General features: G+C 47.7%; 1 protein-coding gene across 3 annotated transcripts in view; it reads left to right on the top strand.

Moving 5' to 3' along the window:
- SLC13A2 (solute carrier family 13 member 2) overlaps positions 1 to 12,274 on the top strand; it is a 29,764-nt gene that overhangs the window by 6,317 nt on the left and 11,173 nt on the right. For 2 of the 3 annotated variants that reach the window (XM_066363714.1, XM_066363715.1), the window contains 3 exons: positions 9,683 to 9,811; positions 10,736 to 10,872; positions 10,981 to 11,186. In XM_066363714.1, coding sequence (XP_066219811.1) covers positions 9,683 to 9,811; positions 10,736 to 10,872; positions 10,981 to 11,186 — 472 coding nt within the window. Of the gene's footprint in view, positions 1 to 5,597; positions 5,737 to 9,682; positions 9,812 to 10,735; positions 10,873 to 10,980; positions 11,187 to 12,274 lie in introns of those variants that run through there. The other variant, XM_066363716.1, reaches the window with a different exon arrangement.

Genomic DNA, 12,274 nt, shown 5'->3' with positions numbered 1-12,274 from the left:
AATGAGCCATTATGGGCTTCAGTGATTCCTGCTGTGAAACAGGAAGGCGGGGTGTGTCTGGTCACTTTCACCAGAACAGTGAAGTGTGGTCCCTAAGAGTGACCCCAAGCAGCACTGGGACTATGTGCAGACAAATCTTCTGGCCTCTGGGGTACATGAAAGTAGGATTAGAAGGAAAAGCCAGCCTTGCCAGGCCCAGGGGAATCCCTGGAGTAGAGAGAGAAGGTTCCCCAACTTGAACTTTGTCCCCAGATTAACAAATGGTCTCCATGCCCCTGCTAAGTGAAAGTCAGGAAGGGAGAGCATGGTAGAATCTTCAACAGCACAGTTTCTCGGACATCCAGCAGTAAGGCCTGCGGCTGTTGTGAGGCTCAGACACACAGAGGAGTGTGGGAATGCTTCACTCCTCACTCCTGCTTGCTGTGTTACTCTTTAGTGGATGCAGGCGGCCTGGCTCCAGCTCAAACTGTGAAGTCAGGACTCTTTCCTCCACTTTTGTTTCCTCTGACACTCAAAAACCCATTGTTTCCCTTCGACCTCTTGGAGCATCAGATGATGCAAAAAAATGCATTAACACTAAGGTGCAGAAATAAACAGGATAATACCAATGAGATAAAGCAAACAATAGGAAGGGTGACTGCCACCATCACTTCCTTTTGGCAGAATCTCAAAGGCAGGCAGGGAATGGGGACACTTTAGAGTGGAAAAGGGGAAGGCTTCAGGTGTTCCCTGATTAGAGAGCTGGCACGGGGAGGTTGGAGGGGACAGGTGCTAACCAGGAGCAGGGTATCTTATGCAATCAGTTAGAGGAGCATGTTTAGCTTCCGCTGGTTGGTCCTGATATAGAAGTGGGGGTAGAATGATGGGGGATGAGGAAAGTTGGGGGTCATTGGTCCAGTCCTGATTGTCTGGGCCAACTGCTATAGAGGTTGTGGTTTGGCTGCCCAGTCTGGTTGCTACAGAGGTTGTATTTTTATATACGCACTGGCCATTGTTCCCTTTGTATATATTCAGTCTCTCAAAGGTATTAGGCATTTGGCATGAGCCTTTATTCCTAGAAAGGGTATCACAAACCTCTACCTCACTCTCTACCTCTTTCCCCAAGTCTCTTCAGCCTGGCTTTGTCTCCTTGTGGTCACTGCTATGATTGGGAGTTTTCCTCCTCCCAATCTTCCTATCCAACTCATCAGCCACACCCAAACCCTCTGTCTTCCAACTCCTAACCTCTCCGGAGTCTGTCCTCTTTCTCCATCCCCATTACCATGACCTGCTCCGAGCCCCTGTCATCTCCGCACTGGACGCCCAGCACCACCTCCTCTGGCCTCCCAGCCTGTGTCTTCTGATCCATCTGCCACGTGATAGCAGGTGCAAACTCCTTATTTTTATCTTTACATGACTTATTTATTTAGATGACACATACACATTGTACAAAATTCAAAGCACAAAGATGTGAAATGAAAAGGTCCCCCTCCCAACAAATATTACATTTTATTGTCAATAACCTCTAAAGAAAATTTAGTATGTCCTTCTGTTATGAATGTAGATTACAAATCACAATAGTAGAAATCATAAATATTTTTACACTGGAGTTGTTGCCAATACCTTGAAATATTGTTTGTGTTGATCATGACTTTGAAATCATAATAATTGTTACCACTGAAGATCTTATTAATTAAGAAAGAGTCACATATGCCACTATCTTCCCCATTTTTTCATATTTTAATCACTTTATTTCAATATAATTAATTTCCTTTGTAAGCCTATGTATTTTATTTGATGCATTTATTTTCTTTTTATCTTCTTTTTTTTTTTTTTTTTTTTTTTTTTTTCATTTTTCTGAAGCTGGAAATGGGGAGAGACAGTCAGACAGACTCCCGCATGTGCCCGACCGGGATCCACCCGGCACGCCCACCAGGGGGCGACGCTCTGCCCACCAGGGGGCGATGCTCTGCCCATCCTGGGCGTCGCCATGTTGCCACCAGAGCCACTCTAGCGCCTGAGGCAGAGGCCACAGAGCCATCCCCAGCGCCCGGGCCATCTTTGCTCCAATGGAGCCTTGGCTGCGGGAGGGGAAGAGAGAGACAGAGAGGAAAGCGCAGCGGAGGGGTGGAGAAGCAAATGGGCGCTTCTCTTGTGTGCCCTGGCCGGGAATCATATTTTCTTTTTAAAATTTATTGATTTTAGAGAGTAGAGAGAGACGGACAGATAGAAATGTCAGTTTGTTCCTGTATGTGCCCTGTCTGGGGATCGAACTGGCAACCTCTGTTCATGGGGACAATGCTCTAGTCTAACCAACCAAGCTTTCCAGCCAAAACTATTTAATGCATTCATAAACATTATTCTAAGGAGTTGGAAACATTTTTTCAGGCTGCCAAGGGGATTCTGGAACCAAAATAAGTAAGAAACCCTGAATCAGATATTTAAATATATATATAGTTTTTACATATCTATATTTTAAGTATATACATATTTTTAAAATCACATATGATAGCATCAGTGTAATATTTTAATAGAAATACCAACCTAACCATATCACTCTGCTAAAAACCCTTCAAGGGCTCCCCTTTCTATCCCTGTCTTCTTTTTTTTTTTTAATTTTTTTTCCAATTTTTTATTTATTCATTTTAGAGAGGAGAGGGAGAGACAGAGAGAGAGAGAGAAGGGGGAGGAGCTGGAAGCATCAACTCCCATATGTGCCTTGACCAGGCAAGCCCAGGGTTTTGAAACGGCGGCCTCAGCATTTCCAGGTCGATACTTTATCCACTGCGCCACCACAGGTCAGGCTCTACCCCTGTCTTCTAAGTGAAGTGCTAGATCCCTCTCAGAGCAAACAAGGCCCTTTCCAAGCATTGCACCCCTCCAGGAATGCGTCTGGATCTCTTATGCCTCGTTCTGTTCCCTCTGTGCTTACTCCCGCATCCCAACACCTTTTTCCCACCTGCTGAACTCCTATTCATCCCTCAGTACCCCTTCAGTGTCTTCTCTCTGGAAGCCTTCCTCAGCTCAGAAGGAGGGAAGCTCGGGGAAGAGACCCCTTCTCCTCTACGATCCCATTCTCTGGTCTCTCCTTTGCAATGGTTCTTGGTAAGTTCCATTCACGGCCTCACTTCATTTTCCAGGCCCAGAAGTGCTTACTGCCAGCAGCATCCTTACTTGCCAAGGGCAGAGAGGCAGCGGGAGTGGGCTGCTATGTACCGGCCTGTCCCCAGCCCTGGGTTAACTTTCAATCACCAGCAGAAATAAGTTATGAAACCTCTGAGAGTGTGGGCATATTTGCTGCTGCCCAACAGCCACAGGCTGCTCTGTGCCCATAATGGGTAAAGGCCATAACACCCGCAGATCCCACACCTGCCCACACCCAGGGTCCAGAGTCTGCCCTGATTTCCTGGCACCTTTCCCTTCATCTGTACCTCTTGTATTCACCCTGGTTCCCCAGCAGCCCAAGAGCACGTTTCTGTCCCAACCCTGCAATGCTCACTGCCATCTGCTCACTGCCATCTGCCGTCCTTCACAGCTTAGAGTTACATCCCGCATCCTTACAATAAGCCAGCAAAGTGGGTGTTTCTCTTATTATCATTTATTGATAAGGAAACTTCATAAAGGAGATAAATGTGTGTTCAGCTGGAAATGCTCAGTGTTGCTTACTCAAAAAAAAAAAAAAAAAAGCTGAGAGATGTTAAGTAACCGGCTCAAGGACGCACAGCAATAAAGCTGGCCCTGGGCATGCAGGTTTTCTGAACTCTGACCTGTGCTTCCCTTTGCAAAAAAAGCAAACTACCAACCTTGGGATTTTGGAAGCCCTGTGAGGGTTTATCTCTTCTGTCCACTGTTGGCTTTGCTGGGCAGTCCGCCTACCAGCCCTATGGGCCAACTACCCTTAGACTCCCTGAGGGCCAGGACTTGGTCTAACTCATGTCTGTATCTCTAGTGTCCAACATTTACTCATTCATTCAGAGTGTTAACTCCATCTAGATGCCAGGCACCCTACTGAGATTAGCAGAAACAGACTTGAACCCTGCTCCCTGGAGAGGACAGTCTGAGGACAAAGATTGATAGTAATAAAGAAATTCATGAAACTAACATAACAGACTATGATAAGTGCTATGCAGAGGAGGTACAGGGGCTTAGAGTATAAAAACAAAAAACAAAAATAGTGAGTATACTCTAGCCTGGCATAGAGGCTTCCCTTAAAAAGAAATATTTGAGTTGAGATTTTAAGAATGAGTAGACATCAGCTAGACAAAATTGGGAGGGAAGAGAAGAAATTCTGTGCAAAGGCACTGTGGCTCCAGGGGAAATGAAGCATTTGAGGAACTGGAAGAGGGACTGTGTGGCTGGAGCAGAGAGAACAAGGAGGAGAGGCACAGATCAGCTCTGAACTTTCCCCAAGAGCAGTGGGGAACCCTGAAAGGATATGAGCTGCTTTGAGGTGAGTGTCTGTGTGTTGGTGGGGGGGGCGGGGTGTTAACAGTGAATATAGGTTTGTGCCTCAAGAATCTCTGCAGCAGGATGACACAGTTCCATAAAAAAAAAAAAAAAAAAAGGAATCTCTGCAGCAGGGAGAAGAGATTCCAGGGACAAGAGAGGAAGCTGGAAGCTGAATAAGGAAGCTGATGCAGGAATCTTGGTGACAAATGCCTAGGCTTGGACCAGGCTAGTGGCCCAGAGCTAGAGAGATGTAAATGTGAGCATCTGAGGCATAGAACCGGCATGACTGGAGACCTGGAGTGGGAGGTATTTGTTGAATGAGTGTCTGATGAACAGGTTTGTTCCCCGAGTTCCCACTTCTAAAAGTGAGGGTATTGACCTTGGATTAGGACACGTGGAGCCAACTGTAAAGGATCCCTAGGGCTCTATCCTCAGGGGGTGCCCAAGGGGCTGGCTCTTGACTCAGAACACAAACAGTTCCCTAACCTCAAACCCAGTCCCTCTAAGTTTCAACCAATAAATGTCAACAAGGCAATGCCAGTCTCCCTGAGTCTCAGTTTCCTCACCTCTCAATAAGAGTAATGAGACCAGTCTCCTAGAGATATAAGAATGAAACGAGAGACAATGTGTGTAAAGCATCCACTGGGCTTTGCTTGACCACTGGAACTGTCCATTCTGACTCACCTCTGCATTGCTGGAGCTTGTAGAGACCCCTGCTTCCTCCCACAGAAGGCTGTGCCTGGAAGGTTAGAAAATTCCTAAGGTGACTCAGGGAGACCACAATAGTTGTTACCAGGTAATTATTTTCTTTCTCTCTTCCAGGGGTTTTATTTTATTTTATTTTATTTTTTATTTTATTTTTTTACAGGGACAGAGAGAGAGAGTCAGAGAGAGGGATAGACAGGGACAGATAGACAAGAACAGAGAGAGATGAGAAGTATCAATCATCAGTAAACAATATCTCGAGTTGTTGTTGTTTTTTTACAGAGACAGAGAGAGAGTCAGAGAGAGGGATAGATAGGAACAGACAGACAGGAACAGAGAGAAATGAGAAGCATCAATCATCAGTTTTTCATTGTGACACCTTAGTTGTTCATTGATTGCTTTCTCATATGTGCCTTGACCAGGGGGCTACAGCAGACCGAGTGATCCCTTGCTCAAGCCAGCGACCTTGGGTCCAAGCTGGTGAGCTTTGCTCAAACCAGATGAGACTGCACTCAAGCTGGTGACCTCGGGGTCTCAAACCTGGGTCCTCCGCATCCCAGTCCGACGCTCTAACCACTGCGTCACCGCCTGGTCAGGCTCGAGGTACCTTTTGAGATAACTGTAACAACTGATTTGTGTGGGTATCTAATAGCTAACAGCCACAGACAAATACCTGTGACAAAATCACCAATAGTTGGATGGTTTTATTGCCTATGTTAATAATCTTAGTCAGATGTTAGCAAAAACGTGAAATAATTTTCGTATAAGATTTCATGGGTTTTTGGGATTCTACGCCCCAATTTAAGAACCCCATGAATTAGGAAGAACAGGTCAGCAAGTTATGCTACAGCTGGACAGGCTCCCCAGGAAGGTGGGAGGGGGACCCGGGGTGAGAGCCGTTGGGCCAAGGAAGGCTCCTGGATGGAACTGTGAAACCAGTTTTGAGTATTGGGCCTCTTTTCCCCGGTTTTGGGTTTTGCTTCATGGACAGATAGACAAACATGGAGGGGGACATAAAATAGTTGTAATGGAGGCGTGGCCTGGTAGCTCAGATAGAGCATCCTCCCAAAATGTCAAGGTTGTGTTCAACCCCCAGTCAGGACACATACAACCGATGGTGGGATTCAGCTGGTACGCACTGGTTCAGCAGAACCGATACCTAAGGTTTTGTTGAGTTTGGTGAACCGGTTGTTAAAATGGCACTTGTAATCAGGGTTCTCTCTAAGGCAGGGGTCTTAAACTCGCGGCCCGCCGAACAATTTTGTGCGGCCCGCAGACTAATCCCCTAGGCTTACTTAATTTTATCCAAAATATTTTGAACTTCGTGGATTAGTCTGCGGGCCGCACAAAATTGTTCGGCGGGCCGTGAGTTTAAGACCCCTGCTCTAAGGTGGGCGCCTGGGCAGCCACCCAATGTGGAAATAACAAATTGTGTTTAATGCTTTTTTAATGTTCATCTGCGCAACAGCATATTCTAAGTGCCCATAGTAATGTTCATTCCGTCCATAGGTGAAAGAAAGAAATTGCAAGTGAGGGCACCAATTAAGAAGCAATATGGAAATATCTTAAATAACAGTTTTATTGGTTTTTGTCAGGTATTATTTAATATGTTTTCATTAATATTTTAAAACTCTTATAACATAATTTAGTTTTGTGTGCCTCTTTTATTGTTGTTATTTAAGTATTAAATGCATGAAATAATAAACTACCTTTTGGTGTATTGTTTTTTATATACTTAAAACAGTCATCAGGCCAGAGAACCAGTTATTGAATTATTTGAATTTCACCACTGCATACAAGAATCAACCAATGGATGAATAAATAAATGGGAACAATTGATGCTTCTCTTTCTATCTCTCTAAAATCAATACATAAAAAATAAAAAAGGAAGTTGTAATGTGGTAAGGGAGTCATAAATTGAAGACACTAGAGCTCACAGGGGCAGGTGTGACTATTCACAGCTCCCTTTGAGTGTGGAAATGGGGTCTCAGAGGGAAGGAACTTGCCCAGAGCCAGGCCACAGGAAGTGGCAGGCTCCATTGCAGATAGCTCTGTTTGGATTCAGAGCCCCATACACCCCATTGGCCACAGTGAGCCTGAGCTGGGGGACACCCCTCAAATGCAAGGAATCAGACACAGGGTAAAAGGTAAAAACTGAAGCTCAAGAAACAGATGGCCTGGCTTCTCCACTTATTTGTGTGCCTTTAAGATATTTACTTAATGTATTTGAGCATTTGTTTCTTATCTGTGAAACTGGAACAATAGTCCACCTCATAGAGCAACTGAATGCGATTGGAAAACAGCCGAAGCACAGCATGCAGAGCACAGTGCTTGGCGCGAAGTAGTCCTCAGGATCCTTCCGCAGAGATTTCTTCCTGACTCAGCAGAGTGATGGTCCGCCCCAGCCCCCTCCTTGAGAGGGTAACCACGGCCTGCCCTTAGCCCCAGGGGAGGATGAGTAACTGGCCAAAGCAATCTTTGCAGGTGAAAAAGTGGTTGGGGAAACAGCAGCTTCAGCACAATCAGCCTCTTGCTAGGGGAGGAGTCAGGGGGAGTCTCTCGTCAAGGGTCAAGGTGGCCCCACCCCTGGAGTCCTTGCGTTCCTGTCTGGGGTGAGGAGAGGCAGTGGAGGTTTATCAGGAAGAAAGCGAGCCTGGCATCCGACAGACTGGGCTCTCCAGCAGGGCCGTATGCTGCGCCACTCCTAGAGGCCAGCTATGTCACGATGGGGAGACCTCTCCTGGAGTTATGCAATCCAGACATCTTGCCTGGCCCCATGCTGCCTCCGCCACTCCCTAGTTCTGTTGTGGCCTTGAGCAAACCGCTTACCTTCTGAAGCTCATCTGTAATTGGGGGGGGGGGGGGGGGCTCATCACCTACCTTAATCTACCTTAATGGCTGTTTGAGTTTACGTAACAACATAAAAACAATCAGCTCCTAAGAATTGCTTCATAAACATCAGCTTCTTCCCCAGGCCACCCCCAGGGACTCAACCCAGGTTTCAGGGTACTAAGGATGAGGGGGTGAGCCCAACCTTTACCAGGTGGAGAAAACAAGAAGGGTAGGGCAGTTGAGACAGATAAGAGAGGAGGGGCCCCTATCCCCACTGTCCCAACATGCAGTCCCTTCTTTTGACAAAGAATTGGTAGGTGTCCCTGAGGAGACAGGGATGTGGGCACTGTTCTCCACTGCCACACCCCTCCCCCGCTTCCTTCTGGCCAATAATTCCCCCACCTTTCCTACCAACCTTGCAGAGAGGCTGTCAAGGGGGGGGGGGGGGTCTGATATCAGGGGCTGACTGACTTCCATTTCTGCTCCAGGACTAAGGTCAGGCCTCTAGACTTGGAGACCTCGTCACGGAAAGGAGGACCCCTGGTACCCAAAGACTCACAAGAACTATGATGCAGGGCTCACCCCACAATTCCCTGCACAAAGCAGGGATGGGGAAACCTTTCACACATTCTATAAAACGTGAATGGAGCCTCCAGCAGTGCAATGCAATGATCATGCCAGGATTGCTAAGAAGAAGACAGCTTGCCATTCCCAAAACTTTCCAGTGACTCATTTATTCAGAAAAGATTTGCTCTGAAACCTGCTGGGTCTTGAGCTCCAAGGGTCCAGATGCCACAAAACTGACTCTGTCCTCATGGAGCTTACCTCCTAGCAGAGCGGACAAACACTAATTAAATCATCATACAAATAAATACATTCTTACAGGCTCTGATAAAGCCAGGGTACTCGGCCCGATCCGCATTGCCCAGGCCCCAGTCTGCCAGCCTCCACCTCATCTAAGGATCCTCACCTGGGCACTCTGCAGTCCCCTTGGGCTGGGTGGGGCCTGCTAACCAACCCCAGGCTCCCTAGCCCCTCCAGTGTGGCTGGATTATGCCTGGCTCCCCAAGGTCAAAGACAAAGCCGATTATTTGGGGGGGGGGGTTGTTTGTTTGTTTGTTTTTTAATTTTATTTATTCACTTTTAGAGAGGAGAGAGAGAGGGAGAGAGAGAGAGAAACAGAGAGAGAGAAGGGGGGAGGAGCTGGAAGCATCAACTCCCATATGTGCCTTGACCAGGCAAACCCAGGGTTTCGAACCGGCGACCTCAGCATTTCCAGGTCGACGCTTTATCCACTGTGCCACCACATGTCAGGCCAAGCCGGTTATTTTTGCTTTGGGTTTTCTTTTTTAAGATTTTATTGACTTTTAGAGAGAGAGAGAGAGAGAAAGATAAAGATGGGAGAAGGAGCAGGAAGCATCAACTCATAGTAGTTGCTTCTTATATGTGGCTTAAGGCAAGCCCAGGGTTTCGAACCAACAACCTCAGCATTCCAGGTTGACACTTTATCCACTGCACCACCACAGGTCCGGCACTTTGCTTGTTTTTTTTATTTCCATTTTGAAATGGGACCTTGGGCTCAAAAATAGCACAGGCTCTCCCGACACTGTTACAAATGGCCTATTTGGGCAGGAGATGACAACTCTGGGATACAGACCTGCCCCCACAGGCAGCTGTCTTGAGATACAGCTCTGCCCTTCCCCCCTCCCCCGCGTAGGAAGCCTACTGTGCCTATGCCATCATCCTCATGGCACTCTTCTGGTGTGTTGAAGCTCTGCCCCTGGCTGTCACTGCTCTTCTGCCCATCGTCCTGTTCCCCATGATGGGCATAATGGATGCCTCTGAGGTAAGCCTCCCCAGTCCACATGAGGAAGGGCTCCTGGGGATGGAGGGGTCTACTCCAGGTTGCTTGTGACCCAGGAAGCCTCCTCATAGGCAGGGCACACAGAAGAGGGGTTCCTGTCTCTGCTTGGCAGGTCAGAGAGCACTGAGGGAGGGGTCAGCTAGGAAGCAAGGGGGGAGGACCGTCTAGAAGTGCTGAGTGTATAGCTGATGTCAAGAGTTAATTCAAAATGGGAGACATTTGGCTTAAGCCAGGGAGGTGGAAAGGCCTGATGACAGAGGGAAAGGGGCCTTGAAACCCAGCTAAAGAGCCCAATTCTTCCAGTTCAGTGTCTCTTAAACTTGAGTGTTCTTAAACTAGAGGGCTGGTTAAACACAGATTGCCGGGCCCAGCCCAGAGTTTCCGATTCAATAGATCTGGGGCAGGACCTAAGCATTTCTTTTTAGTAAGTCCCAAAAGCCACTGCTCTAATTTTTAGAACCAGCACTAAATTATCATTTCCCAGTCCATGGCTATAAACATGAGTGGAATCAGGCTAGATTATCTCCCAATCATTCCTGAGGGGAGAAAGAATGAGTTTGGCAGGAAGAGAGGAACCTGGTTAATTTTAAATAACGGGTAATCCAAAGACCATTTCCATTTGGTTCTAAGAGCCCAGGGACCAACTTCTGTTTGTGGGAATGTCAATGACTATATACAGAGGTGGATTAAGATCGGTTGAGGCCCTGGGCACAGGAGAAAATATTGGGCCCATTATATTAGAAAAAGTTTAAAATTGGGGTTTTGCAGGGCCCTTCAGAAGTGAGGCTCAGGGTGCATGTCCAGTGTGCCCGCTGTTAAATCCACCTCTGACTATACACTGTAAGCTCAGGGGCACAGTAGGAGACCCAGGGGTCTTCCTGCCTCTCAGCTGTCTCTGCCTACCAGGCCTCCATCGAGTACTTTAAAGACACCAATATCCTGTTCATTGGGGGGCTGCTGGTGGCCATCGCCGTTGAGCACTGGAATCTGCACAAACGCATCGCCCTTCGCGTGCTTCTCATCATCGGGGTGCGGCCTGCTCTGTGAGTTCCCACAAACCAGAACAGGAGAACCCAGTGCTGGTGGCATTCCGGGCACCCAGTCCCTGAAGGGATGCTGGAACACCAGTGTATCTGTCTGTCCATCCCTAGGCTGATGCTGGGCTTCATGCTGGTCACAGCCTTCCTGTCCATGTGGATCAGCAACACAGCCACCACGGCCATGATGGTGCCCATTGCAAATGCCGTCCTGGATCAGCTGCACAAGGCACCCAGGGAAAAGGACGTTGAGGAGGGCAGTGACAACCCCACCTTTGAACTTCAGGAACCAAATCCCCAGAAGGAAGCGACCAAACTTGGTAAGAAAGATGAGGCTGGACCCTGCTCCAACCCCTCGGCTCTTGGGAGGGTCTGAAGAGATGTCCATCCCCAGGGGTGGTCATCTTGGATCCTTCAGGGAACGAAGGAGGCAAGAAGTACTGTGGCCACCTTGTCATGGTTTTCCCAGGATTTTCCTTGTTTTATTTTTTATTTATTTAAAAATTTTTAAGTGATTTTTAGAGAGAAAAAGGAAGGGAGAGAGTATGAGGAAAGCATCAATGTGTTGTTCCATATCATTGGTTGATTCCTATATGTGCAATGACCAGGGATCAAACCCGCAACCCTGGCCCTGGCTGATAGCTCAGTGGATAGAGCATTGGCCCAGCGTATGGACGTCCCGGGTTTGATCCCCAGTCAGGGCACTCAGGAGAAGCCACCATCTAGTTCTGCCCCCTCTCTCTCTCCTTCTCTCTCTCTTTCCTTCCCACAGCCGGTGGCTCAATTGTTTCGAGCATAGCCCCAGGCACTGAAGATAGCTCCATTGGAGTGTATCAGCCTCAGGAGCTAAAAGTAGCTTGGTACTAGCATCAGCCCCAGATGGGGTTGCCAGTTGGATTCCAGGTGGATACCAGTCAGGGCGCGTACAGGAGTCTGCCTCACTATCTCCCCTCCTGTCACCAAAAAACAAACAACAAAACCACAACCTCTGCTTGTCAAGATGATGCTCTAACCAACTGAGCTACCTGGCCAGGGCTTGGGACTTTCATGGTTTTTTTATTTTTATTTTTTTTATTTTTTTTATTCATTTTAGGGAGAAGAGGGAGAGAGAGAGAGGAGAGACAGAGAGAGAGAAGGGGGGAGGAGCTGGAAGCATCAATTCCCATATGTGCCTTGACCAGGCAAGCCCAGGGTTTTGAACCGGTGACCTCAGCACACCCAGGTCAACGCTTTATCCCACTGCGCCACCACAGGTCAGGCGGGACTTTCATGGTTTTAAAATGAAAAATCCCAGCCTGACCAGGTGGTGGTGCAGTGGATAGAGCGTAAGCCTAGGATGCTGAGGACTCAGGATCAAAACCCCGAGGTCACCGGCTTGAGCCTGGGCTCATCCAGCTTGGGCGTGGGC

This window comes from Saccopteryx leptura, chromosome 2 (assembly GCF_036850995.1).
Source record: "Saccopteryx leptura isolate mSacLep1 chromosome 2, mSacLep1_pri_phased_curated, whole genome shotgun sequence".
Classification (NCBI taxonomy): Eukaryota; Metazoa; Chordata; class Mammalia; order Chiroptera; family Emballonuridae; genus Saccopteryx; species Saccopteryx leptura.
This window is presented reverse-complemented; position numbering and strand designations above follow the sequence as displayed.